This window comes from Taurulus bubalis, assembly GCF_910589615.1.
Source record: "Taurulus bubalis genome assembly, chromosome: 21".
Classification (NCBI taxonomy): Eukaryota; Metazoa; Chordata; class Actinopteri; order Perciformes; family Cottidae; genus Taurulus; species Taurulus bubalis.
In genome coordinates, this window is record NC_136609.1 from 5514129 (window position 1) to 5541929 (window position 27801).

General features: G+C 40.8%; 1 protein-coding gene across 1 annotated transcript in view; it reads right to left on the minus strand.

Moving 5' to 3' along the window:
- The window catches only part of dmd (dystrophin), a gene marked incomplete at its 5' end in the record, with an annotated part of 308870 nt that overhangs the window by 203274 nt on the left and 77795 nt on the right, over window positions 1–27801 (minus strand). Inside the window, 4 exons of the mRNA XM_079236662.1 lie at window positions 86–187; window positions 4098–4190; window positions 5433–5513; window positions 7196–7288. Coding sequence (XP_079092788.1) covers window positions 86–187; window positions 4098–4190; window positions 5433–5513; window positions 7196–7288 — 369 coding nt within the window. The remainder of the gene's footprint in view (window positions 1–85; window positions 188–4097; window positions 4191–5432; window positions 5514–7195; window positions 7289–27801) is intronic.

Below are 27801 nucleotides of genomic sequence, written 5' to 3' on the forward strand. Positions count from 1 at the left end.
GCTGCAGAAGAGAACGGTGGATCCAGTGTGACAGCCTGTGAATTGACAGCCAGGATAAGACCGAGTGAGAAATAAGGTAACAAACCTGAGGATACTGCCGCGTGTTCTCACGAACCCAACTCAGCAGAATCTTCTCTGTATTGGTCTGCTGTAGGCCCGCCATCACATCCTTCATCACATCCTTTACCTGCACACATACAAAGTATAGCTGGTGTAAACATTACACACACACACACACACACACACACACACACACACACGCGCACACGCACACGTCAAAGCAATTATCTTTTACGAGACTAACAGTTATAATCTGTGCTAGATGCCCCTACGGTGTGCAATGTTTATTAGACCTTTACAGCATAAAGGTTTGGGATGCAATGAGAATTTAGAGGGAATACAATGTGTCCAGTGGATTTAGAGAAAACTAAAAGTAAACTAAATGGTTCATCAAACGAGATGCATGAGTAATCTGCACATCAGATTATGACATTATGCAAAGTTGACATTTTGTTCTGAGGGATGCCCAAGGGTATTTCAAGGAGTGTTTAAAATGGAAATGTGTTTGTATTAGAGGGAGCATGAATATCTATGATAAATCGGAGCATGAATATTTCTGGTAAATTAGAGCATAAATATCTACGGTAATTTGGAGGATGAATATCTACGGTAAATGCAATGGCGTCTGTACAACGAGTTTGACTTGAGAGAGCCATAATAGAAAACCTAATTTGTCCAAAATGGAAAGGGTTAATCCTCTGAGGAGAAAGGCTCTATATGGTGGCAATGTCAGGTGGTTGGTCACCAACCACCACTTCTTTGGTCGAGACTGAAATATCTCAGCAGCTATCTGATGGACGGCCATGATATATTTTGAAGACAAGCGTTGTCCTGAGAGAAAGAATCATGTTTTATTAAATGTGTTTACAACTGTTGGATGGTTTCAAATTTAGTCTAAATATTCATGGTCCCTAGTGGATGAATCCCAGTGAATACAGTGTTTCTTTAACTTTTCCACATTAACATCTTTTCATTGAAAAGGGGTTGTAACCAATGTAAAAAAAACAGTTGCCATGAATGTAAGGTAAGGATATTTATTGTCATTATAAAAACATACAACAAAATTAGGGTATGTTGTAATGTGGTGGCATCAATGCCAGGGGTCCAAAAAAGTGTACGTTTTTCCAGCCAGTAGAATAGCTTTTGGTCTGTCAAGTGTGTACACAGGGTGTGCTCAAATGTAAGGTGAAGATGGTATATATAGGACACACAGAGTCTTGTTTTAGTTAAATGGAACAGCAGGGCTCTCAAGTTTTTAAGACAGGTAAGAGTGACATATCATCCTCCCCCCCCCCCCCCCGGCCGCGCCTCCGCCCATGCCGTATGCCCACAGACCACCACCCCTCTTTTCATTGGTTGCTGGATTACATTTCACCCAGATACAACAGATACGCTTTTCTGATTGGCTATTCGTGTAGCCCATTTCTTTTTTTTGATTGGCTGATGAGTGGCATCTCGCGGCAGAACTCCAGGGGATTCGGGGGAGACTTGCTTGATTCCTCCATGGTGAGGGCAGCGCGACCAGGTCATGTTTGTGCGCTGCGGCACATTAAATAGCCTAGAGTTTTTTTTCAGCGTGAGAAATACGAGGTGTGGCGGAGGGCGTGACTTAAGACCGAAATGCGTGACAGTCACGCTCAATGCGTGACACTTGAGAGCCCTGGAACAGAGTGATTAGCCTGTGAAATACACCAAAATATTCCTTTTGAAATCCACCGAGAGAACAGACATGCAGTTAGAAGTTGGCTAATGTTAGCAGTTACCATCAAACTCTCTCAACAACACTCTCTCTCACTCATACGCACAACACTTATAAAGGACTCTCCTGATAGACAGAACAACAGATGAACAGACAAAACCCATGCTAATGTGACGCCCAGCTGTGTAACCACAAAGTGCCATTTTTTTTAGCAAAGTTTTGACGTGGCCTGTCAGTGGATACTTTGCATATTCACACACACGGCAGCACAAAAGACACTTGTGTGCATGCACATCCACGCTCGAGCCTGTGAGCGGATATGGTTGCATCCTCACAGGCTAGATTTTTTTTGGCAGTTGTGAGTGACAGTTTTGGAGCACTTGTTCAGGGCTCAGAGGGGGGAGAGAGAGAGATGTTATACTTTTCACTGCCCAGCTGCACATTGCTTATGCATATCACCACACCTTTCTATTGGCCACACACACACACCACTCCTCTTCTTCTTTCAGCCCCCCAGAAAATAACTCAACCCTCCTCCTCTGCCTCACTCTCCCTGCTTTCTAAACTCCGACACACACACACACACACACACACACACACACACACACACACACACACACACACACACACACACACACACACACACACACACACACTAATAGGGTAAGAAAGAGGAGGACAGAGTCTATTACACACTTACTTATACACACTCACATACAACAAAACCTATTAATAGAGTTTGGTGTAATTTAGAGTTAAGGTGAACTCCCAGCAAGGGGACTCTCTCTCGCTCTCTCTCTCTCTCGCTCTCTCTCTCTCTCTCTCTCTCTCTCCTCATAGAATGTGGCCTGCTGGGTAAAAAAAGGGACTCATTTGGGAGTAGGTCACTGCATGCATTTCCGCTTTAATTGGAGGGACGCTTTGACAAAGACTGCTGTATACACTCACAATGACACACACCTACACACTAACAGACACACACACGCACACACACACTCACATTGATACACATCTACACACTGACAGAGACACACACACACAGAGAAGCCCTCACACAAGTAAGACGATAACCTCCAGGGGCGAAGCAGCCTTTGACGGGCTCTCTCTCTCTCTCTCTCTCTCTCTCTCTCTCTCTCTCTCTCTCTCTCTCTCTCTCTCTCTCTCTCGCGCTCTCTCTCTCTCTCTCTCTCTCTCTCCCCACACACACCATTACAGAATTGTGTTTTGCTATTAATTGCGTCATTAAGTCGATGCCAAAACTAGCGTGATTGAGACATTAGCCACTATTCAACTTAATGAGGAATGAAATACAATTCAAATGTATTGTGATGTAAGCTATTAAAGCTGACTTTACATGAAGTTGGTTTTAAACACTAAGTCCATCGTAAAATAATTACGAGCTTTAAATACAGCTTAAAGGAACAGTATGTGGGACTTATTGGCAGAAATGGAATCTTCATAACTATGTTTTCATTTGTGTACAATGACCTGAAACGAAGAATCATTGTTTGGTTACTTTAGAATGAGTACTCTTCATGTTTCTACAGTAGCCCTGAATGGGCTATTTTTTTACTATTCAATCATGATTTACATGATCATTATTACAATTATTATATTATTTAAATAAAGATTTACAGTTATTTGAACCACAGTATATTGTGTATATCAATATTTGAACTTGAGAAATAAACAGATACCTATATCAAAGTATATGCAGTATACATTAGAATCAGTCAGTTTTCAGAGTCACTATGTGTCTCCACAGGAAAACTTTTTTTCACTTTTCTTTTCTTGCTACTTTCTATCATTATTTACACATTGCATTCAAATGTGTTTTCGTTGATCGGACTGCAATCTGATTTTGCCTGACCACATGGAAGTACGGGTGTAAATGCACCCGAAATGCATTGAAGATAGATTGTGATCAGAACTGCTCTCTTCATAAAAAATATTTCTGGATTGGGTAGACAGTGTTTTGGTTTGGTTAATTCTAGGTGTAGCATTTTTATCTTCACTATAAAACTTTGTGTGGCCCACTAAATGGGCTCCATTGAATATGGTGCAATTATAAAGGGAAATGGATTTACATACAATCTAGAGTTCAGGGACATTGCACATCTCGATTTTCTGTTTGTCTCAGTGCAGTTGGATGAGTAAATACTCATCAAGGTCACGGTAAAAAAAAACAAAAACACAAACAGCTTTCTGAAATGCATTTATATATACGCATACACACATACACACGCGCACACGCGCACACGCACACACACACACACACACACACACACACGCACACACACACACACACACACACACACACACACACACACACACACACCTGCCAGTGGAGAATGATGCTCCAGATGAGCCCGAGAATCAGTTTGTGATTCCCATCGACGATGTCTGTCGCTCCAATGTTCACCAATTCAACCTAGAGGAGGGATAAATAGATGGGTTTAGTTCACAAAACGCAGCCCCCATCACATCCTGTAATTCAGTGGTTCCCATAATCTGTGGCTGGTGACCCTTTTAAACAAAGCAATGTCTACTGGTGGCAACTCATCACAAGTTATAATTGTATTTTAAACATGAGTTGTGAGCAATTTTATTGTTTGCTAAAGCCTTCCCCCAAGGAGTGATTGTGTAATCATAGCTTGTCAACCATTACTGCTCCGATTTATCTCCACATGTTGAAGGGCTGTGTGCATGGGGCTGCAGTAAAATCTGTGATCTAAACAAAGACTGGAGGATGGTGTTTAGTTTTTTTCCTGAGCAAAATAACACAAGATCTAAAGTGTAAAAAAAACCTTCAATTTATTTCTTATTCAATCCACTGAATCAAAGCCAAGATGCTACATCAGGGTCGAGGCTGCTAGAGCAATTTTCTTTGCCGGTTCCGATTTCTGAAGTCTGGTCTGCCGATTCCGATTTTTGCCCATTCAGATGTCCTGTCAGTGGACTATCATTGACAACAAGGCTCCAGATAATGTTTTGTTTATACTACTATCCAAGAACATCTTGAAAAAAATGATTTCAAACCCTCCCAAATTCAGTTTATACTGTCAAAAACTCCATATTCGGGTTTTATTTTGTTATTGTCATCTATAGTGGTTATTTGCCAAAAAAACACACAATTCCAATGATTAGGAAATCCATTATTGTATAATCATTTAAATGCTTGCTTAGCAATTTTTGGCATTAGTTTGAATTATAAATGAGAAGCTGCTTAGTGAGAGTGTTCTGGTTATCTAGTAAGTTAAACAACTATTTCATATTGCTGTGAAAACATCTGCAAACAACTGGATTTTTCACTCAAACCAAAATCTTTAAAGACTACATTTGCACACATCTTGATTGACCTTTTCCCAATACCAATTTGAACTGAATGTGCTCAAACGCATCATAACAAACTCCTTTAACGTTCGCTGTTAGCGCCGTTATAAGCGGGTCTGTGAGAGGGAGAGAGGTCACTGTGATAAGTCTCAGTTTGTTGCTCCACATGTTTTTTAAGGTTTGATACTGACAATAGCTTGTGTACATTGTGCACAAGAGACGAGGGTAAAGGAATACGGAAACAAAGTTGCAGAGGAGACACTTCACTGTATGCTGAGTCCAACCACTGATCATTAATGCAGTCAAAGCTTTATCAAACTCTCACTGCACTTATACTCACATTGTTCTTCTGCAGGATCTGCAGAGCGCGGTTGACATTGTTGAGCGAGTGAACACGCGTGAATCCCCTCTCCAACCTCACCTACACACACACACACACACACACACACACACACACACACACCAGACAAAGGAGATCATTGAGGCATAAACAGACCTTGCTCAGGGGCATCTCTGAGCGTCGCAAACAGCCACATTACAATAAAAAAGTGTGTGTTTATGTGTGTGTGTGCCATTACATTGCAATAAGGAGATAGTATCAAACAAAGGACAAGGTTGATAATGTCTCTTCCTCAGATAAGTAGGGGAGAGAGGGGATGGAACAAAGAGAGAGAGAGAGAGAGATATAGAGAGAGAGACAACGGAAGAGAATAAGACAAATACAAGGTGGAGGAGGAGAAGAAAAATAGATGAAGTTTGATTAAGACTGAGTCTTAAGTGTGTGTGTGTGTGTGTGTGTGTGTGTGTGTGTGTGTGTGTTTCCCCTCGCCAAAAAGGCAGATTAGGATTCTAATCTTTGCATCTAATCTTTGCACTTGGCATTTATTTTTGCAGTTTTTCACTTCTTCAAGTGACGACTTGAACCTGACGGTGAGGAACATGGTTCGGTCAAGCTGAGGTTAATGGTGCGTCGGCAAAGCAGCGCGTAGTTACCAGAGGAGGTAATGATTGAACACCAAATGATAACCTGCTCGTGTTACTTGTGACGACCTCTCCGGCCCCGTCTGCCTGCTACTTTGTTTGTGTGGCGACTTTCCTAGCAGGGACAGGAAGTGGCCATGGCAGAGGGTCATGAGCAGAGTGGACAACGCCTGAGCTCATCAGCAACACATGGGCCCTGTGTGCCAGACACCCATTTGGTTTTTGGTTGACATTATGGTTTGTTTCTACACAATACAACATTGCATACACACTTTACACTCACGGCACCAATCCCGTTGTCCCCAGGGCCTTAAACCCTGAACCCTCAGGGACTCACTGACGTCACCTGGAAAACGGTTGAGTGCGAGAGACTGTGAGGGCTTGAAATGATGTAAATACGAATGGGACAGCACTTTGCTGCAACATATCACATTACTATGAAATTATATGAAAATTCTGCAGAAATGCGGACTGACAGAAAGCCCTCAAACTCTCGAAGATTTCACAGGGGGACGGCCCTAAACCCCTCATGGACTTCACGGCATGAGATTGGGACACCCGCACTGCTGAACTAGTTTTTGCCTTCTACTTACGTTGCCTTTAAGTTAATAAATAATTTGTTAATTGGCTAGATTGGCTTGATTGCGTGTTCTTTTGTCATGGCCGTGCGGCCCGGTTTGTGATATGAGGGAACAAGGAATGCAGTGAACATGCTGCCATCTGCCAGTTACCACTGTACGCTAAAGCAGGGTTAGCGGTGTGCTACAAACACAAACATGATGACGCTGTGGGCTCATTTATTCAGTAAGAACCATTTTCCAACATTCATAAGTGTTCAAACTTTTCTTAATCGCCGTTATATTGATGTTTTTCTTCTTTCCTTCATTAATATGTTCCATGTCAACAGATACAAGTCTGCCACAGACTCCGTCTCGCTGAGCAATCAACCCTCAATCGAAGATGTGAGCGTGTCCATCAGCGGCGGAGGGCAGCCGCTGCCAGTTGAATGATCAGAGCCATTGATCTCAGCATGTCCTTACTGCGTCCACATCGTGGCCCGCGTTGCAGGTCCCCGTGTCTGTGTGTGTGTGTGTGTGTGTGTGTGCGTGCGTGTGTTCATACCAGCTCACGTCCTGCCAGCCCCTCCAACAGCTCCAGCAGGCGTCTTCCATCACACAGATCTGAGAACAGATTCTCCACGGGTAGTTTCCCTGTCTAAAACACAGACACACAATAATACATTGACATGAAAAACAATGTGCATTTATACCTCTCACTTCAACAGTAATTAATGAATTAATAAAAAGTTACATCCCTGCAATCTTTTAGTCCGTGGACACATTTGGCTTCATGGCTATGAAAAAACAACTGCAGGCAGTGACATGAGGTCAGTTCACTCTCTCCGTGTTAAAGGTCAAATGTTCAAACCTCTACTGGAGACATCTACTGAGTACACACAGAAACCTGTCCAGTGTTCAAATCTGAAGATAGCAGTTAATAGCCAAGAGGTTGTTCTTTATCAGTGCTGGTAAATCTGGGATTACAAAGCAGCAGTTACTTCACATTTGAAAACCCTCAAGCTGAATACAGTGAGAGTCTTCTCTGCATCGCAGAGTGAATGGAGAAGGAGGAAGCGTTCGTAAAAATCCATGTGAATTGTGTTTGTATTTCCTATACAGTCAAACATATCAGGGAGCTACAATAAATCTTGTTCATAATAGCTGGTCACACTTTATATGATGCCCATGTCTATAATGCACTACAAACATACTTAATAACAACATACTGTGTTATTACTGTAAAGGTTCGTTGTCAATGTTTTTCAGAAATCTGTCAGTTTTTACTTTCCCCTTTTCAAATTAATTAATTTATTAGTGGTTACCAAATAACAACAAAGACTACAGTTGATTGTCACGTTTAATCAAGCAAAGTAATCTGGAGTTTCCCCCTCGTCCTCTGACGCCACCCGACTAAACACCAGTTTACAGGGTAATTGAAGTTCTCGCTTGTGCTCGAGCTCCAGAATGCTGTCTTCATCCGCCGCCGTTTTATTGCGACAGACTGATCTGTACTGTGCAACGTTAAGCAGAGATAAGGAGGAAGCAAGATGGCTCACTCCTCAGCTCCATCATTAGCTCCTGATGAGACAACGTGTTCAATTCTGAGTGAGTGAGTTGCTAGATTCATTAGCCGTGGCGTTTTACTATCCTCCCTATATAGTGTTATAATCTGCTTTAGCACTGCATAATCATAGTTATATATATATATATATATATATATATATATATATATATATATATATATATATATATTCACAATGATTTATAACAATAATCCTGACATACTACAAAGCATTTTCTAACGGCCCGGTTATAATGTATTATAATGTGATTATAACTTTCTATAAGCAATCATTGTTTGCTTTAAGTATGGTGAAAATGTATTTTACAATGTTTTTTGTTGTTGTTCTTGCATAAATCTAATACATTTACTTTAACATAATCACATTACTATACATTATAATCTTTGTAAATGGCATTGACATTACAACAGGGCTAACAGTTGCCAGGTTGTCATTGAAAATCATTTTGGAACATAAAAAAATATAGATAGCAAACAGCAATATGTGCATTGGGAATTACATTTTCTTTGCATTTGTGATATTTGAATATTGGTGTTACAGTCAGAACTTGAACCAGACAACACTGCACGCTCATTAAAACGTTTAAAGACAAACTACAATGAATTTGGCTTGTTTACTGTAATAAATACTTTATTCTCCAAAAGACTACAACTCTTTACTTGAGGCTGAACAATTAGCTCCATTTAACTTGGATATTGCGAATGACCTTTGCATGCATATGGTTTATTAAAGGTGTCATAACAGATTTGAGATCAGCTAATCCAGACTAATTTTCTGGCAACATTTGATTTAGCACGGCGAGCGGCACGATGGTATTATTTGAAAATCGAGCAAAAGCCTGCTGGAGTAAGTAATTATGAGAAAGTGCGAGAGGAATTGGTGAGGACAGGAAAGGGGCAAAGAGGACAGACACAAAGAGTAAGCAAAGTAAAGCTTTACTTCTGCCTGTTTCGGCAGCCGCGTCATGTACCAATAACATCATGAATCTTCCCTGCATTATTACCGCCCTGGTTACTGTGGCAGAGAGCTCCTTCCCAGCATCCATCACGCATTATTACAGCGACGGTTGCCATGTAGGAGTCCTCACTCCTGCATCTAAAATGCATTAGCAACGTCAGTGAGACAGAGAGAGAGAGAGAGAGAGAGAGAGAGAGAGAGAGAGAGAGAGAGAAAGTAGTAGTAGAAATGACCCAGAACTGTGTGGGAAGACAAAATAAACACAATATAGAAAGAAAAGCGAAAATCACTTTTCTGTAATGAAGGAAATCAGTTATCAATCTTCTGAGAAACGACTTCTTCCTATCAGTGCCTTTTTTCTTCGTCTCACATTTCCCCTTTCATTTCTGCTCTCTCCCTGTGTCTTGTATTTCATACTCAGTCTCACCCACACATTCTCTCACATATCATTCTCCTTCCCCCATGTTCTCTTTTTCCAGGCCTCTCTGCCCTCGCTTCTTGGCATTGTCCTGAGACTCAGCGTTATTGAGGCATCCTCAGTTCGCCGGGGCAGTGTGTGTGTGCTTGTGTATTGGGAGTAGATGTGTTATTTAAATGGGTTGCGGACAGTGCGTGGGTGTAAGTGATAAGTGAAGAAACCACAGGTGAACACAGATAGAAGAAGAGGAAACGATGCAAAGAGGAGGCATATGCACGTTTGAGTTTTACGACACCCGAAAACAGCACACACACACAAACGAACATGGCCAAACGAATAAACAAAACTGTCTTTCCCGTCGTTTTAGTGGCTACGTCCTCCATATTTCTTAGTTCAGTCCAACAATGAAGACAGTTCTTTAGGTGTTCTCTGGCCTGAAATGATGTTCCCATAATTGCAGCTCCATCCAGTGCAGATGTTAAATTGATTTTACAGCAAATTTAATCAAAATGTTTTCTGTTCTACTTTCTGTTTCCGTGGCGGTTTTGTTGCAGGGACAAAGCTGCTCTTCTACCTGCAGACTACCACATGGTAAGTGTTTTTTGTACTGTATGTTGCAGAATGATTGAGTAGAAAAAAGCAAATGACAAAGCAGCGATTTCTGGTGTCCTTCGATCCAAAAACTTGAGTATTGTTGAGCAAGCTGATGTTCTACCAAATGGCCCTAACCTCTGACCTCCATGTGAAAAGATTGATTGAAAGCAGAATATTCTTTGGGGCATAAGTGAAGTCACAACACTCTGTAACAGGAAGCTACTGTATGCAACACATTCTGGTCAGTGGTCCTATGCTTCAAACAACGATCCTCTTTCCGCTTGTTGCATGCATACACTCCCTTATCAAAATAAAGTTAAGTTTTTATAGGTAACCACAAAAGTGTTTGGGTTAAAATAGGAATGTTTTTGGGGTACTACTTCCCATATTTTTAACTGCATTTATGACAATTGCGTTACCAACAACTCCCCAAGTATCCTATATTTTTCAACATGACAAAATCCTGTTTTTCATCTTCACCATGTGTCAATATGTCCTTGGGTAAGACTTAACCCCCAAATTGCTCCCGTATAGCCTGTTCCTGCGGTGTGTATTCACACACGGACGGGTATGAATGTTAGATGGTTCTGATGGGCAGGTGCCACCTTGCATGGTAGCTCTTTTCATCAGTGTATGAATGGTGTGAATGGGTGAATGAATGACATGTAGTGTAAAAGTGCTTTGAGTGGTCGGACAACATGAAAAGCGCTATACAAGTACTGGACCAGCGGTCCCCAACCCCCGAGCCCCTTGGTACCGGGCCGCAGAGAAAGAATTTATGAAAAAAAATAAAAAAATGACCGGATACATCCGTCAGTGCGTAGTCTCAAACGTAACCTCTTGACACATGTCAAGTTTCAACTCGGTGTTCTGGATTAAAACCAAGGCAGAGTATACTGAGATTGCCAAAAAAGCTCTGAAACCCTGCCTCCATTTCAACACCCTGTTTTTGTGAAGCGGGTTTTAAATTAAGTTACAGAGTGCACATAAAGGTTTAAGTTACAGTAGAGTCAGTAGACTGAACATAAACACACGTCGGGGCTCGTTGTCTCCCGTCACCCTGAGATGGGACCGGCTCGTAGCAGAGCAACAAGCTCAGGGCTCCCACTAATTCGGCATAATGGTGAGTTGTATCTTTATGCACTTTATAATTGTCTTTATGCCGGGTCGTATCATTTTATTACGTCATATTTTACGCCCACACCGCGAAGGCCATACAAGCCCACACAAAATCGGTCCGTGGCTCAAAAAAGGTTGGGGACTGCTGGACTAGACGACTCCCTGCTATCGTGATCAAGGAAAAATAAATTCCGAGAACGAGAGAAGTTGTTTGGCTAAGTTCTTCCGGAGGATACACCAGGCATCCAATAATTTTTACGCGCTAACAGAAATGAGTGGCAACTAGAGGTGCCACTAGTTTTTGTGGCAGCTTGCCACAACTTAATCGTGGCACCGGCACCTCGTATAGGCACTTCCTGTGGCACCAGGCATCAGGTGCCATTAGTTTTTGTGGCAGCTTGCCACAACCATGTACAATATTTTTACACTTGAATAAACAATAATCAAATACAAAGAAAAGCAACTATTTGTGGCATCTGGTGAGATGCCCAGATGCATAGTTTAAGGATGTCAGTAGTCAATGTTGTACTCCCTAGAAGTAGCATTTCCATCATGTGGTTTTTGCATTCATTTGCAAGGTTTCCTTCTGAAACCAGTATTTCTGCACATATTGAAGATGACCCATTTGGCCACAAGAGGGAGTTTACTTTTGTGTGAGCGCTTTTGTCAGGAGTAAACACATGCAAGCCTGTTTCTCTTTTAAAATGTTTTTTTTCTGAATTTATAAATCCACTGTGCAATGTAATTCGTTAGCATAGCTGTTCATTCATTTTCTGTTTTGATATTGGTTAAATAAATTAAAGATTGGTATTCTGGCTATTGAATATCTATTGAATCAAATATCTGCCTTTTTGTCTAATTTAACTCATCATTCATATTTCTCCAACCAAATCTAATATTTATTATGTAGGACTATTCATTTTTTGGTTAGACTTAAGTATTTTAATGTGAATAATGTCATATAGCCTTCATAATAAGTGATATTCTTTTGTCAATTTTAATCAAGCCATTCATTTTTTTTAACTACTTACTAAATCAGACCAAAAAATTAATTGACTGTGCTGTAATTGAGAAATAAGCCAGGTATACATTTACAAGTTATGTACGAAGTCTTTATCGGTCTTTAAATAATGCATTTATTAATTTAATCTCTCTTTTTAATTTAATCTCTCTGGATCAGAAGAAATAAACGTTTTAGGTAGGTTTTTATTCATTGGTTTAAACTCAACAGACAAAGACTTTCAAGCTTGTTTTTATTATTATAATTAATGCAATCCATAATATCCTACTGTAATCGAACTAATAATAATTAGTAGTAGTAATATTAATGATATGTGCACTGCCACCCTGTAAATTATATGAAATCAAACATTATTAGTTTATGTTCCACATTTGCATATGCTTATTTGCTATTGTCTTTTATGACTGTATGTAGAGATAATGACATTTGTTTACAACAATTTTTGTTTAAATATTTACTGTAACAACAGTAAATATTTCTCTGATATTAAGTTATTTTTTAATTGGCCTTGCTTTTTAATCTTCTTAAACATTACTACCAATGGGCTTCTAATGGTGTCTCCCTCCAACACTCTCAACAGTACAGCGGAGTGGATGGAATCACAACCTTGAGTTGCCCTGGTGAAAGAAATTGCCCGTACATAATATAACATCGCCTTGTTATGAATCATCTGATACAGTCTATGAAAGTGTATAGAGAGCTTGAATTATATGATATGTCCATGAGCTATGTTTTATGACCAACTCTATTTACATAATCAATATTTAAATGGTTACCAGATTTGTCGTTGAACATTGACGTGTATATCTTCTGTAGCGTAAATTTCCCTTCAAACGTAGAGGTAGGCGTTAGGCGCCCAGTCTCCACCCAGTCTTAAATATAAATGTTCAAATTATATTTGACCATTCCTAGATTGCCTCTTTGGCACCACCCTCTTTTCTCTGTCAGGGAGGGAAAGGGCTGTTCTGTGCTCTTAATTTTGCAACGCAGATTTCGGTGCTTCCTTCCGGTGCCTGAGCCGATTTAAATACTTTTTTTTTACACTACTCTGTAAAGTTGCACGGTATATAGATACTAAAAAAGGTAGCGCGGTACCCGCACGCTAAAAACGATTATTAAAATAGCGCGGATCAGAGCACACTCGCTGCTCTGCTCTCTGTCTGCCTGCATGCAGAGCGGGGCTCGAGGGGGCGGGGCTTCCAGCGCTCACACACACAGTGCGCGCACACAGAGATCGCTGGAGACACGAGCACGAGCTTTTGAACGTCCGCCCTCGGCTTGATGGAACAAATCTCTCCAGTTGATATTAATGATGACGTGTAGTCCAGTAAAGCAGCAGTTTTTGGATCCAACAGTGTCTGAGTTCTGTTGCACACGGTCCCATCAGGCCACCTGATTGGACTGGTGTCTGTTCTTTTTTTAAATATATATTTTTATAGTTTGAAGTTAAAAGGTTTGAAGCTGTAGTTTGAAGTGTGTTTTGTATGTACTTATTTATTTCTATCTATAGTATACTTTAAACAGTTAATAATATTGTTCAATTTGAAGAAAAAAAATTGCCTTGGCAATAAAAAAGTATCGGTTCAGGCACCGCTTAGGCACCGGTATCGTTTTAAAAGTATCGGTATAGCACCGGTATCGGAAAAAACCCAAACGATACCCATCCCTACTGAGCGGTGCCACAGGAAGTGCCTGTACAAGATGCCAGTGCCGCAATTTGAGCTTGCCCTCTCTCCAGTTTTTCAAGCCCCCAAACTTTTTGTGCCCTTTTTTGAGGACTAAATTAAAAAATCTCTGGATCACTGTGGATGAAGCAAATCTAATGAAAAAAGGATACAAAAATAAACCCAAAAGACTGACTTTATTTTTGGGGGGTAGCGTGAAGGGAAGCCTGTTCTTTGCATCTGTCAACAAATAAGTGAGAAATCACAAGCTGCTTCTGAGACACACTCAGCTCAGTGTTTCAGCACTTAACTATCTTTTGTCAGCATCCCTGTTTAACCCATTGTGTGTACCTCTGTTCCACCAAGTCTCCTTTCCTCATGTGCCTGTTTGTTTTTTGCCATGTGCTTGTTGTGTGTGTTCTTGGTCCTACCTCCAGACGTTATGGCCACACCCCTGATCGGTGCACAGCTGCAGCCAATCCGGCTCATCGCCTGCTGCATATCAACCCTGGTCTTGCAGACCTGGGTTGTCATTCTGTTTTGTCTTCTTCCCCGGTAGTCATCACTGCCACCCTCTGAAGTTCTCCGCTGATTCTGTATGATCTCTAACTCCATCATTCCTTTTTTGTAGAGTTCCTGTTACACCGCGATCTGCTGTATCTGCCTCCGACATCGAGCCACGGGACTCACGTTGTGATCTCCTTGCCTCTGTGTCGGACCTCCACACTGTCTGGTTGGGGCTCCAATACAATTCCATTCACTGATACTGTCTCCTGTGGTCTGCATTTGGGTCCTAACATTATGCTCCTGTGACAGAACAGACTGACCAGCATGGAGAAGTTACGCTGGCTGGACACAGCACGCTGCTGGCGGTACACCAGCAGATGAACAAGAACATGGCTGAAACGCAGAGGTCCATGGCAGCTAAGGTGTCCCAGATCAGATAATAATAATAATCATGTAATAGGAAAAGGTACAAATAAAGTATAATTAATCCAAAATAACTTTGGATTAATTCCTTAATTTTTAAGGAAAAAAAGCGATTAACAATAATCTGAAAATTCTCTGGGTCATTTTGCATGCTCTTTTTATGGCGGTCCCTGACTTCAGCTGGTCGGCTTCCATCTACGGTCAGATCACACATGGTGCCATTCTTCAATAGCTAATCACGGGGTGAAAATAACATCTTTGAAGCTTTATTCTGCGATGCAGCACTACTCTGCAGAAAACAAAAGAAATGAGGCCTTTTTTCTATCAAATCCTCTGTGTGCATTATGTCTGTCTTTTGATTCGAGTTGAGACTCGGAAAAGAAGTGGTGTGATGTTTGTAGCAAATGGTTTCAAAAATGAAAGGAGAAATAAGACATCGCCGCAAGAATTGAAGACGGATATATTCAGAGTGCATTATCTTTTCATTATCAATACATAAAGAACAAACTAAATGAGAAAAAATTGTGAGCAGACAATATATGGTTGTACTTTTAGTGAAAAGAGAAAAATCTGTGTTTGGGCTCTGTTTTCCACACCAGTAAAAAGAAAAAACACCAAGCTAAGAAAACAAATCAGGAGCAGGGAGGTTTTAGGATGTCAGGTTCAGTAATTGAATTTTCAAGCAGGTCATTCTGTGACTTAACCCACAAATCAAGAAGAGGAGAGATGACACAAAAGATGAGGCGTAACCCTCACATTCTCGTCTGAGGACAGTTAAAGAAAGACAACCTTGCATTTTAGTGACTGGGGAAACAGAGAGCTTCTATTTTCCTTCGGTCCGCCCACTGACTACTTATCTTTATTCTGGAAGTGTTTGGATTCCACTGAGATAACAGTCAACATAACACATTTAATGGGAACATCTTCCCGTGGCAGATAAATGGCAGCTCTGAGTCACTGCTATTTTCTGTTCGTGACAGGCAAACATCAGCTGTCTGACTGAATAGCTAATGGACTGTTAGCATCATAGGGAGGATTTACAAAGTTATACACACGGCAAAGTTTTAGTCCACATACTTGGGCCCCGGGTCTTCTTCTATAACATTCATATAACATTTAATTAAATTGTTACAAGCTAATTGACACAACAGCCGACCCGAGGCCAGGCAGCATTCAACAATAGTGGATGTGATTTACATCTTAATTCTATTTTGCCTCTAAAGAGAGTTAACCTATTTGGTTTGGGCTATTTGGTTTGGGCACAAGAGGCAATTACTAATTCAAACACTGAAATAATACAAATGTCGTCCCAACTTCCTGAGATGGAAACAAACATTACACTCAAATCCACAAGCATCAGCTAAAATAAATGGATACGGTTTAGAAGCTGTTCCATTACAATGTGGATGCAGGTATAGAACCATTGGCTCAGCTCACCATTACACAAAGGGCATGCCAATTAATAACAGAGGAGCACAACATGTTGCTTTAAGCAGTCGGCTTTACCTGACAAAACCTGCATTAACATTCTGTCAAAGATTATTTCTGAATTTGGACATTACTCTGGATATAAAGTGGATTTAGAAAAAAAACAGAAGCTGAGTATAGGAAACAAAATCTGGCAGCAGTTTATAGAAGAAAGTGTCGTTAAATGACCCAAAGAGGGTATTAAGTATTTTGAAAGATATATTCCCCATCACCACAAAAACTGTTTAAGGTCAACTATAAGATGATAATTAGAAGTATTACTAACTATATATATATATATATATATATATATATATATATATATATATATATATATATATATATATATATATAGATGAACAGCGCTTCCTCTACTATAACGCATAGAGAGCTGACAGGTGAATGCCGTGTCCAGGTTGTAGTACCATTTTTAAATACTCCCATTGGAGATAGCAACATCTACATTTGATCGATTGATCTCTAGATTCATTTGGCAAGGAAAACTTCCAAAAGTCAGACTTAAAGTTTCCCAACTTTCTAAAAACAGCAGGAGGACTAGAAACCCTGATCTTAGATATTACTTTTTGGCAGCACAACTAAAACCTCTGACAGTGTGGATCAGGCATCTCACAGATACACGGTGGCTTAACATTGTTAACCTTTCTCTGAGCTTCCCTTTTGGGAAAAGATTGAAATGGAGGGGTGGAGAAATTGTGAAGAACAAATAGGATTTCATCTTCACATATTCTGGCCGAGCTCTAATCTAAGACAATTCTGGGAAGAGCATGGCATTTTTATTGAAGGAGACATCTATGTCCAGCATAGGATACCATCTTCTCCCTCATTGCATGAGCCTCAAGTGGTTCATAGTGGAGGACAGAGTAATATCATATAATAAAATGATTACTAACTGTTCCTAGGGTGGCCAACAATTTGGTAACCAAATATTTAAATATGTATTTTTCTCGAGTTATGGTATCCACTGTTATCCCACTAGAGGGAGCTCCGTTGATGTTGTGCCATCATGCATATCAAAAAGCTGTACGGGAAAGGACTTGTTTTTATATTCAGCAGCACTTATGTGGAATGGGTTACCTGCTAGCATTCAATTAGCTCTATGGGAAACTTTAAGTCCTCATAAAAGAGCAAACCAGTGGTGAGATATTATGTATTCATGTGTCATTTATATCTCTTTTAATATTTTCTCAATACAAATATTACATTTAATTCAATTCAAGTGGACCTAGTCACCGCAACGTCAGCCATTAGTTTGTGGACTATGATTTTTAAGCCTTGAGTTCCGCATTTTGTTCGTCGGCAGCTTGTTTTTTTGGGAACCAGAAGTGGCACGAGAGGGTGGAATGAAAGAAAGAAAAGAAACATGCACTTTTATTAGTACCCTTGGGGAAATTATTTTCTGCATTTGACCCATCCCTGGTTAGGGAGCAGTGGGCAGCCCTTTGAGGCGCCCGGGGAGCAGCTGGGGGTTGGGTGTCTTGCTCAGGGACACTTCGACATGTGAGCTATGGGGGGACTGGGGATCGAACCGGGTACGGCACGACCACTCATCCCCCTGAGCTACAGTCGATACAACCGAACGCTGAATGAGACATTTTTATGTGACCAAATTGTTACAATTAAGCAAGCAGTCTAAGGCACTTCATCCTTGTCTTCAGAACCAAAGTGCTGCTACAACCTTTGAAGCGAACAATGTTTACATATTCAGATATTCTGGATTTTTTTGTTAGAATCAGATGCTTTACTTATCCCAAATATGTGCGTTACAGTTGCTCTTGTAGACTAACACTAAAAATAAAGGCCAATGTAAAATATAACTAAAGGGCTATGAAATATAAAACATTAATTATTAAATAACATGCAAAGTATACATTTAAAAAAAGTATAAATGCTGTACTAATGGAAGTAATCAGGAAGAATGATGGAGATTCGTAGTGTATTGAAATTCCTCTTGCACCTGTCTTGACTTCAGTTTTTTGAATGCCATGATTACCTGAAAGTCTTGCATTGAATCAGGAGTGGACTCAATCATCCGCAACTTAATCTTGCCACATAGTATGTTATGTACGTTTTGGAGAAAAATAGATGCATTCCTCAGACAAAAAGTATGAAACTATACATTTTGGTGGTTATGTTCAACTGCACATAGGAAGCAGGCCCAAATAGGACGCAGGGCAGTTGTTTATCTAACACTGAATCACAGAGGGCATCTTTACAGAACAGCTTTCTCACATAAAAAATAATAAAATAATAAAACAGCTTTAGCGTTTCTTCTGACAAGATGTGAACTGAGATGATGTACAGAGGTGAGCTGCACTCCAGAACACACTCAGCAATCTCACAGGCAGGAAACTGAGATGTATCTATTTAATTAATATCTCTGAGGATTTCAGTCTCGAGCTACAGCACACAAACAGGAAAATAAAAACATACACATGATTTGAGGATCTTACTAATTGTTGTTTCCAGACAGATTTTAGCAGCATTTAACACGCTGTCTAGTGTGTATCCTCTAAATCAAAATTCAACAGATTCAGATGCTCACGTGCCTCCAAATAAATACATGTTCAGGTGACTCATGAGATCTCTCTTGTGGATCACAAGATTTCACTCAGATTTCATGCTTTTGCGTATAACAAAAAAAGAGCGTATGAAATCTGACACTGAGGTGACAGCATTCTCTTCATTTTTGAGCTAATTAAAACAAACAGAAGTTGGTAAAAGTAAAGAGAGAGCTCTACTGGGAAAAACAAAAAAACGTGGACAGCACCATTCAACCAGGTGACTTTTTTTCTGTGTGATCTGGTGAAGCAGAGACTCTGCAGATGGGAAAGAGGCGGCTTGTGTTTATGATGAATAATGCATAAACTTGACAGAAAACACATTTCAACTTCTGATTCAGATTGTTGGTATTTGAACTCAACACCCAAATAAATACCTCCCCTCCAGATTTACTATCTCTCTCACTCCCATCCAAATTGTATCCTTAATATAGCCCAAGTGTTTTTTTGTGAGCACCAGCATTTCTCAGAACACTTTGACTTTTTGGTGAGGACACTTCTGGAGATTCTAGTGGAAACTTTTCAGAATCGTACTGCGCTCCTAAAGTCCCTCCCAGTGCTTTTCTGCCAGGGAGAAAAAAAACTGATATATGAAATATATTGAAAAAACGATAGAGGTAATAACATCCGAAAAATCAAAACATAAATCTCATAAAATATTCTGCTTTAATCCATATCTGTTAGCGTTTAGGCTTTCAAAAACAAAATGTTCCCTGCAGCCAAAAGATGCAATGCAATGCAATTACCTCACCTAACTCACCGAGTCACTTGTCTTTCCATACAGAAAGTCTCCTCACTAAAGACATAACATGTCAGTAACAACAGCATCAGCTCATCACAGGAAACAGTTACATCTCAGGCCATCATGGGTGAATGACAGGAGGCTAACAAATGTCTTTCTGGCATACGGAGTGTACAATTAATTGAATTAATCGTTTTCTAAAAAGATGAATCCAGGTTTAACTTTGGAACCCTTTTAGTTATTGATTCTGTGACTTTGATTCAAGACTTTTTGGATATTTCAACACAGTTGCCTCATTTAGAAGGTGCAGTGTGTAGGACTTGCAACCAACTGGCACTGTGACTCAACATGGAGAACTACAGTGGCCAATGCAAAAATGCTGCTCTGGGCTATTGTAGAAATATGGCAGCTGGTTCCTTAAAACGGAACAGCTCTCTATGTAGATAAGAATATAATCATTCTAAGGGAACAAAAACACAACAATTCTTCAGGTATACACTCATTCACACTCATTATATTCCATTTCTGGCAATAGATCCTTGAATGCTACCTGCTCTTCCTTTAACTAAAAGCCCAAAACCCCCATGCAGTACAACTTAAATTAGCATTTAGATTTAAAGTTGCTACAAGTTTTGAGTAAATCCTAGCAGCCTGTATCACTCAGCAGAGTGGGTGCTAAGTTGTTGACATGGATCACCAGAGCAAATGATCAACTGTGGACACATGGATTACTCATTCCTCGGCACAGGTAAACTGTCCAACAGAACAACTTGACCAAAACTATGCATTTATTTAAAGTTACCCTGAGTGAAAAAAATATATCATTCTGTGTGTATCTTTCTTGTGTTGTATAAGGTGGATGAAGAAACAGTGTGTATATGACAGAGCTAAAGACATATGTTGATTTATTCCTTTGCAGTACGACTCCAACAACAAAACAGTGAACACTGGTCCGAAAAGCTATAATGTTCGTATAGTTTACTTTAATTTCACCCTGGTGCCTCACTCCTACTTTGCACTCTACTTTCCCTTGATGGTAATCAAACCCTCCAGTGCATCAACCCCCGGAAAAACTGTGTGTGTGCGCATCTGCAGCACATTTTTATTGAGCAGCTTGCTTCATAAACGGGTAACAATGTATTTTTTTTTTTTCCACTTAACTCTCCTGTAAATGTTTCACTTAGCTGTTAATGACCCTGAAATAATCAACACATCATCATATCTTAATGACAGAATAGGTAATTTGCCAACGACTCCTCAAACAACGTATATGACCGTTCTATGTAAAGTATTGAAACAGCTGCACTGTGGTGTTTTTTTTTTTAAGTGACCACTCAGTTTAAACTTTGTGAAGCGGTCACAGTTTATAACACGTGGTTAACATTGTGAAGCAGAAGGTCTCGGTTAGCTTGTTCACACTGGACACGAACGGCTGTCTGGGAGAAAGTCTTGTGTTTGCACGTCTGTTGTGTGAAATAGTTAAGAACTAACATCAGAATCAGAATCAGAATCAGAAACCGTTTATTGCCAGGAATGTTTACACAAACAAGGAATTTTGCTAGGCGGAAGGTGCATACATTAGATGAGACAAACAGCAATAAACAGTCAACAACAGTGCAATGATATTTAAATCAAGTATAAGATAAAGTGCTCAGACAAACAGATAACGTTAATGTAAGTGTATGTTAAAGTGACATGTGTGTTTAAGTTAAAAAGTGTATGTTAAATGGCATGAGTGTTTAAATATGAAGTGTGCAGTGGAGTGACCGGTAAGAAGAAAGAAAAGAAAGAAAAATAGTCCAAAAAATAGTCCTGGGGGTGGAAAAATAGTCAGAAAAATAGTCCATAAAATAGTCCTGGGGTGACAGAATCAGTCAGTGGGGGACCCAGGCTCTGTTGATGAGCCCGACTGCCGACGGGAAAAAACTGTTGGTGTGGCGTGAGGTCTTGGTCCTGATGGACCTCAACCTCCTGCCAGAAGGAAGGGACTCAAACAGGTTGTGCCAAGGGTGAGAGGGGCCAGCTATGATCTTTCTATGTATTATCGGACTTATGTGCGCAAATTAAAATAACTTCATAATTTTAAATGAGGTTTTAAACAGGTTGAGTTATCAGCTGTCTTGGTGAAAGTCCTGTGTTTTGTTTCTCTTTATACTAAATCATCTGTCTTCCCACTTGGAAATATTGTAGTGATAGAAAATTAATTGTTAATGTAATAAAAAAATTAAAAATTCTCCTGTGACATATGCAAACAAGTTTGCAAGCAGTTTTCTTCTTCATCATCATCCTCATCATCATCATCATCAGGGGTAAAAGTGGTGACAGAGTTGCCAACTTCCTGCAGGGGACTGAGGAAGCATTTTCCACTTTAACAACTTTGGCAAACTATTTTCATTATAATAATAATAATAATAATAATACATTGCATTTGTAATGCACTTTATATTTAAACAATCTCAAAGTACTACAGAACAGAATAAAACAAGAACATTTTAAAGATATATCTAAAAGCAAAGCCCATAAAAGATATTTTAGCAGTACGCTTTCTTAAAAAGGTGAGTTTTTAGGTCACGTTTAAAAGCCTCTGCAGTCTGTGGGTCCCTCAGATGGTCGGGGAGGGAATTCCACAGCCTCGGAGCTGCAGAGGAAAAGGTCCGATCGCCCATAGTGCGGAGCTTGGTTCTGGGGACTTGGAGGGTATTTTTGTTTGCAGAATGGAGGTTGAATGAGGAGGTCTGGGGGGGTGAGCAGTTCTTTTAGGTATTGGGGGGCATGTCCATGAATGCACTGATGAGTGAGGAGGGAGAGCTTATACTCAATTATGTGGGGGATGGGGAGCCAGTGTAGTGATTTCAGAACGGGGGTGATGTGGTCGTATTTGCAGACTCTTAGCAGGATCCTGGCAGCGCTGTTTTGAATATGTTGTAGTCTCTGGATGTTCCTGTTACAGATTCCGGTGAGGAGAGCATTACAGTAATCCAGCCTGGACGATACAAAGGCGTGGACAAGTGTCTCTGCATCTGTCAGGGTGAGTGTTGGACGGAGTTTGGCGATGTTCCTGAGGTGATAGAAAGCTGTCTTGCAGAGGTGTTTGATGTGGGTGTCAAAAGTGAGATTGGGGTCCATTTTAACACCAAGGTTGGTGACAGATGTGGAGAGAGGGACGTTTTGACCCGAGAAGGTGATACAGGTGATTGTGGAGGAGCGGAGCTGATGTGGTGTGCCAACTAGGATTGCTTCTATTTTTGAACTGTTTAGCTGAAGAAAATTGAGTTTCATCCACGTCTCTATGTCCTCCAGGCAGGTGGTGAGTGTGGACATAGAGTGGGAATCAGAAGAAGTGGGGGTTGTCCTCATATAGAGCTGTGTGTTATCAGCATAGCAGCGATAGGATACCCCATGCCTACTGATTATATTACCCAGGGGAAGCAGATAGAGGGTGAAGAGAGTGGGGCCAAGCACTGAGCCCTGGGGCACACCGCAGGTGACGTTGTGGGTGTATGATTTTGCTTTTCCCAGGGTAACGTATTCCGTTCTGTCAGATAGATATGAGGTGAACCAGTTATGTATTGTATCAGAGAGTCCAATAGTGTATTTGAGACGGTGAAGGAGGATGTTGTGGTCAATTGAATCAAAAGTAGCTGTTAGGTCAAGGAGGATGAGTAGAGATGGGGAACCGGTATCTGCTGCCATCATGAGGTCATTTGTGACCCTGACCAAGGCTGTTTCAGTGCTATGGCCAGTGCAGAAACCAGACTGAAACTTCTCAAAAAGGTTATTGTCTTTGAGGTGATCGTGAAGTTGTGCTGCAACTGCCTTATCCAGAACTTTGGACAGAAATGGAAGATTTGAAATGGGCCTGTAGTTGGAGAGAACTTCTGGATCCAGGGTGGGTTTTTTCAGTAGTGGTCTGATGACAGCAGTTTTTAACGCAGATGGAATATGGCCGGCCAGGAGGGAGTGGTTCATGATCTTGGTGATTAGTGGAGAGATGGCAGAGGTGATTGTTTTTAACAGAGCTGATGGGAAAGGGTCCAGAGCACAGGTGGTTGGCTTTGTGTTTTTGATCATATCCTCCACTTCCTCCTGTGTGACATTTGAGAAGGAGCAAAGAGGCTGCACAAATTCAGATAGTGGGTCGGTGGTTGTAAGAGGCAGGACGTAAGAGGCAGGACAGCAGTGGCGGAGAGGTGTGAGCGGATGTTTTCAACTTTTTGTCGGAAAAAAGTGATGTGCATATTGCACCTATCCTCAGTGGCTTCAGGATGGACAAGTGAAAGCGGTTTGAGAAGATGATTTACAGGAGAGAAAAGTTGTTTAGAGTTACCGGGGCTGTTGTTGATAATGGTGGAATAAAACTTGGACTGTGCATCTCTCAGAGCTTCTGCATAGGCCTTCCTGTGTTCTCTATAGCCTGTTTGTGAACAATCAGTCCAGAAGCCTTGAGCCGCCGCTCGATGATACGCCCAGCAGTCTTCATCTTATGCAGTTCGCAGGTGTACCAGGGTGCTGAGCGCGAGAAGGAGACTGACCTGGATGTTATGGGGGCATGAAGGTCCAGAAGACTGCTCAGGGACTGGTTGTAGGAATCCACTAAGTAGTAGGCTGTATAGTCGGCGGAGTTGTGAGATAGTATAGCAGAAACGAAGGATGTTGCCTAGCCACGCTATCTGCTAGCCCGAGTGTCTCTCGGTAGGAACTAAAGTTTTAAAGTCTCAGATGGAGAAACGGCGAACAGACAACGCCAGCGTCCTCTCCGGTCTTCAGTTGTGAGTCAGTTTAGTAACGGTGTCATCCGGGGGGGTAGCTCGTCAGTAACCAGCTAGCTAGCAAGCTAGACGTCGCAAACCCAAACCACACAGCTACACGTCATAAAACCAAAAACCACACCGCCAGCTGAACAACAAGAACCGAAGCATGTAGACTATAGAGATGGCAGAAAGTCAAAACGCAAAATGCATAGAGTTAAAAAATAAAACTTGTTTCACTTCCACCATGACTATATGAGTGTAAATATCAATTACTTTTGTAATGTTTTGCCTATGCATCTCAAGGCTTCTTGAAAGTTATGACGATAAGGGCTCCTGTTGTTTTCTCTCTCGTCCCATTGATTGCAACATCTAGGTCAGTATTTTCCATTCATTACAGAGACTGTGGCGGCCCACCATAGTCACATTTGCCACTGTTTCAGAGAAGAAGTACTTTTTACTTTTTATTAAGTGTAATACCAGAGTGCAGAAATACTCTGTTACAAATAAAACAGTGTTTTTCTGACACATTTGCATGCCTGGTTTTGTTTCCTACTTCTTCAAGCATCAAACCACAGAAGCACTCCCATGGTTAAAATCAAGTCAACCACTTCATAAACCTAATTATTGTTTGTGGGGTTTAAATAAATTAAAACTACTTATGCATCACTGAAACAGCAATTTGTGCAATTTGTCAGCAGTGAGCCAGTGAAAATGACTTCTAATAGGTTGTAACAGCTGCCAATTAGAAAGCCTACATCTCCTCATCCAATGACCTTTAAGTCTACAGTATGCACATCGCAAGTTATGAAGCTCTCTAGTAGACAGAACAAGCAGCCCATTCAGTCTTACTTCTCCCACACTGCTCTACATCAGGTTTAGATTAGTTCTGACTTGGGAAACGATCACTCAGCTCTTCATTGACGGGGTCAGAAATCCCAGAAGAAATTATGTGCAGTCAGAGCCTCGCAGAAAAAAGAGACTACAAAAGACTACAAAAAGGATGTATGGCTGTATCCTCATTCATTAAATTTGTTTATGTACTACGATAAACTGTGACTGCACTTTTTTTTGTAAAGATACAACAAATTAGGTATAACCTGTTGACTGGTGACATTTAGAAGTATTGGTAATTGGATCCTTGAACAGATCCAGTCTATGTTTGTAGTTTTTATGCTGAGCTTAACCAGCTGATGGCTCGAGCTTCATATGTAACGTACAGACATAAGAGTGGTACTTTCACACAGTTTGTAAAGTTCCTCTAGTTAACTGCAAGGAGTTCCTCAAGAGGAACATCATGCTCAAATCTTTTTACCATTGTTTTCCCCTTTTGAATCTTTGCGTCTGTGGACTGATTTGTTGACCTCGCAACCGTGCAAGGTGCAGTCATGAAACCTTTCAGGTGTGTAGTTGAGATCAAAATGAAGGTTGAGTTTTATAATAGACATTGTCCAACTGGCCCCTGGTCATTTTATGCCCCTGGCCTGATGTGGCATTGCAGCTACAAGATGGTTTCTATTGAATTTACTATGAACTCTTGTCTGATTGCTCTTTCTTTTGAACTAAATATAAGCTAAACCAATAGGCCAACACTTAACTTTACAGTGGTTACATTTTAACTTCCTAAAATGCCAACATTTAACAAAGATGATGTGAAACAAAACTAGTGCAGTGAAGACATATAATATAACTGAGTGATGGTCCAAAATAACAATAATACTGAGGACTGTGTAATTATGAGTAAAGGTCTTCTTGGACAAATTTAAGCTTGTATCAACAGCATACAAGCGTCGCCTCTTCTTTTCTTTTTTGTTCCTCAGCTGAATCGTCTTCTCCTGTTCCCTCTCTTATCAGAGCTATTCTGCAGTTTTGGAGGACCTGAGCACACAGTGACAGCCAGGTTGTGAAATTAACACTGTGCTGCCTTGGTTCCTTGCTATTTGAGGTAGATTAATTTGTCACTCAGGAATGCTATTTTATTTTTTATTTTCATTATAGATTGGTTTAAGATATTATTGAGTTTAAATATAGTGACTGTAGTGTAACATTACTATTGATCAGTTGCGGCTGACCAATAGAGGGCCACAGGGCCTCGCCCCACCCACCTTGAGCCACCAAAAAAAAAAAAAAATAATAATATTTCGATTTGGCCCTAGAAAGACGGATATAATAAGCAGTTTAGCCAATGACTGATTAAAGAAATAAATGAGTGACATAAAATTCATCCAATCAGCGCCCTAAAAAAGACTTCCGTAGGGGCTATTCTCATCTCGCCCCAGGCTGCGCGTTCCCGTGTCTCTGTCTCCTCAGGGCAGACGAGGTGCGCGCCACCCATGATAACAACATGACAGCAGCGAGTGCGAGCACTACTCTTCAAAGAAAACCAAATGCTAACTCGGTATAATCTCTCCTCCAACACCCGTTTGAGAGAAGACCTTTGGCGGAGAAACTACAGGTAAAACACCTGGTCCCAGATCAACCGGACCTCACCATAAAACAACAGACTGCAGTGAAAGGGAGCAGCTTGAACTTCTGTGCAGACGGCTGAGCTACAACAGGAAGGTTTGGCTAAGCTAGCTGCTGGATGCAGTCGTGCTAACGCCGTATTTTACTTTCCATGCTTGCTTTTTAAATCAACGTGGACCGATCCAGCATGGACAGCTACGAGAGTAAAGGACATGAAGCACTCCGTCAAGCTACTAAAGTAGCATATCAGGCTAAGTCAACATCAATTCCCACGGACACAGGACTGTGGCGAAGATATATTAAAAAGTAATTTATTTTAATTTTATTTTGAAAACAAGTGCAAATTGTCCAAAACTGACGCTAGAGGGGAACTTGGAGCATCATAGTTTGAAGCTGAGAGCCATGTCCGAGTGTTTTGATATTTGTACATGGCAAGTTGGGAGATAGAATGTGTTGTCTGAACTGAAGATGAATCAAGTACCAGCTGTAGTTGGTAAACAAGAAAAATAAAAGCTCAGTGTCCTGCCCTGATGACAGATCCCCGTATTCCTGAAGCGCCTCTTTTTATGGTTTGCTGAGTAGAAAATCACACTCAAATCAGACACGATGCTGCTTCACTGCCAGACATTTCTCACGCCCGCCGTAAACCATACTTTCCACCTCCTGCCATAACTTGCTCGACCTCCACTCCTGTCCCTGCCTGAACTTTGGTTTCCATCTCACTCATTTTTCATTGCTTGTCCACACTGCTCCCTTCATCCTTCGTCTCCTTTCCTCTCACCTCTCAATATCTCTCCCCTTATAATCTTACTTTCTCTCCCATCTGCTGTCTCACAACCTCTTGCTCCACTGAGGTGTGTGTGTGTGTGTGTGTGTGTGT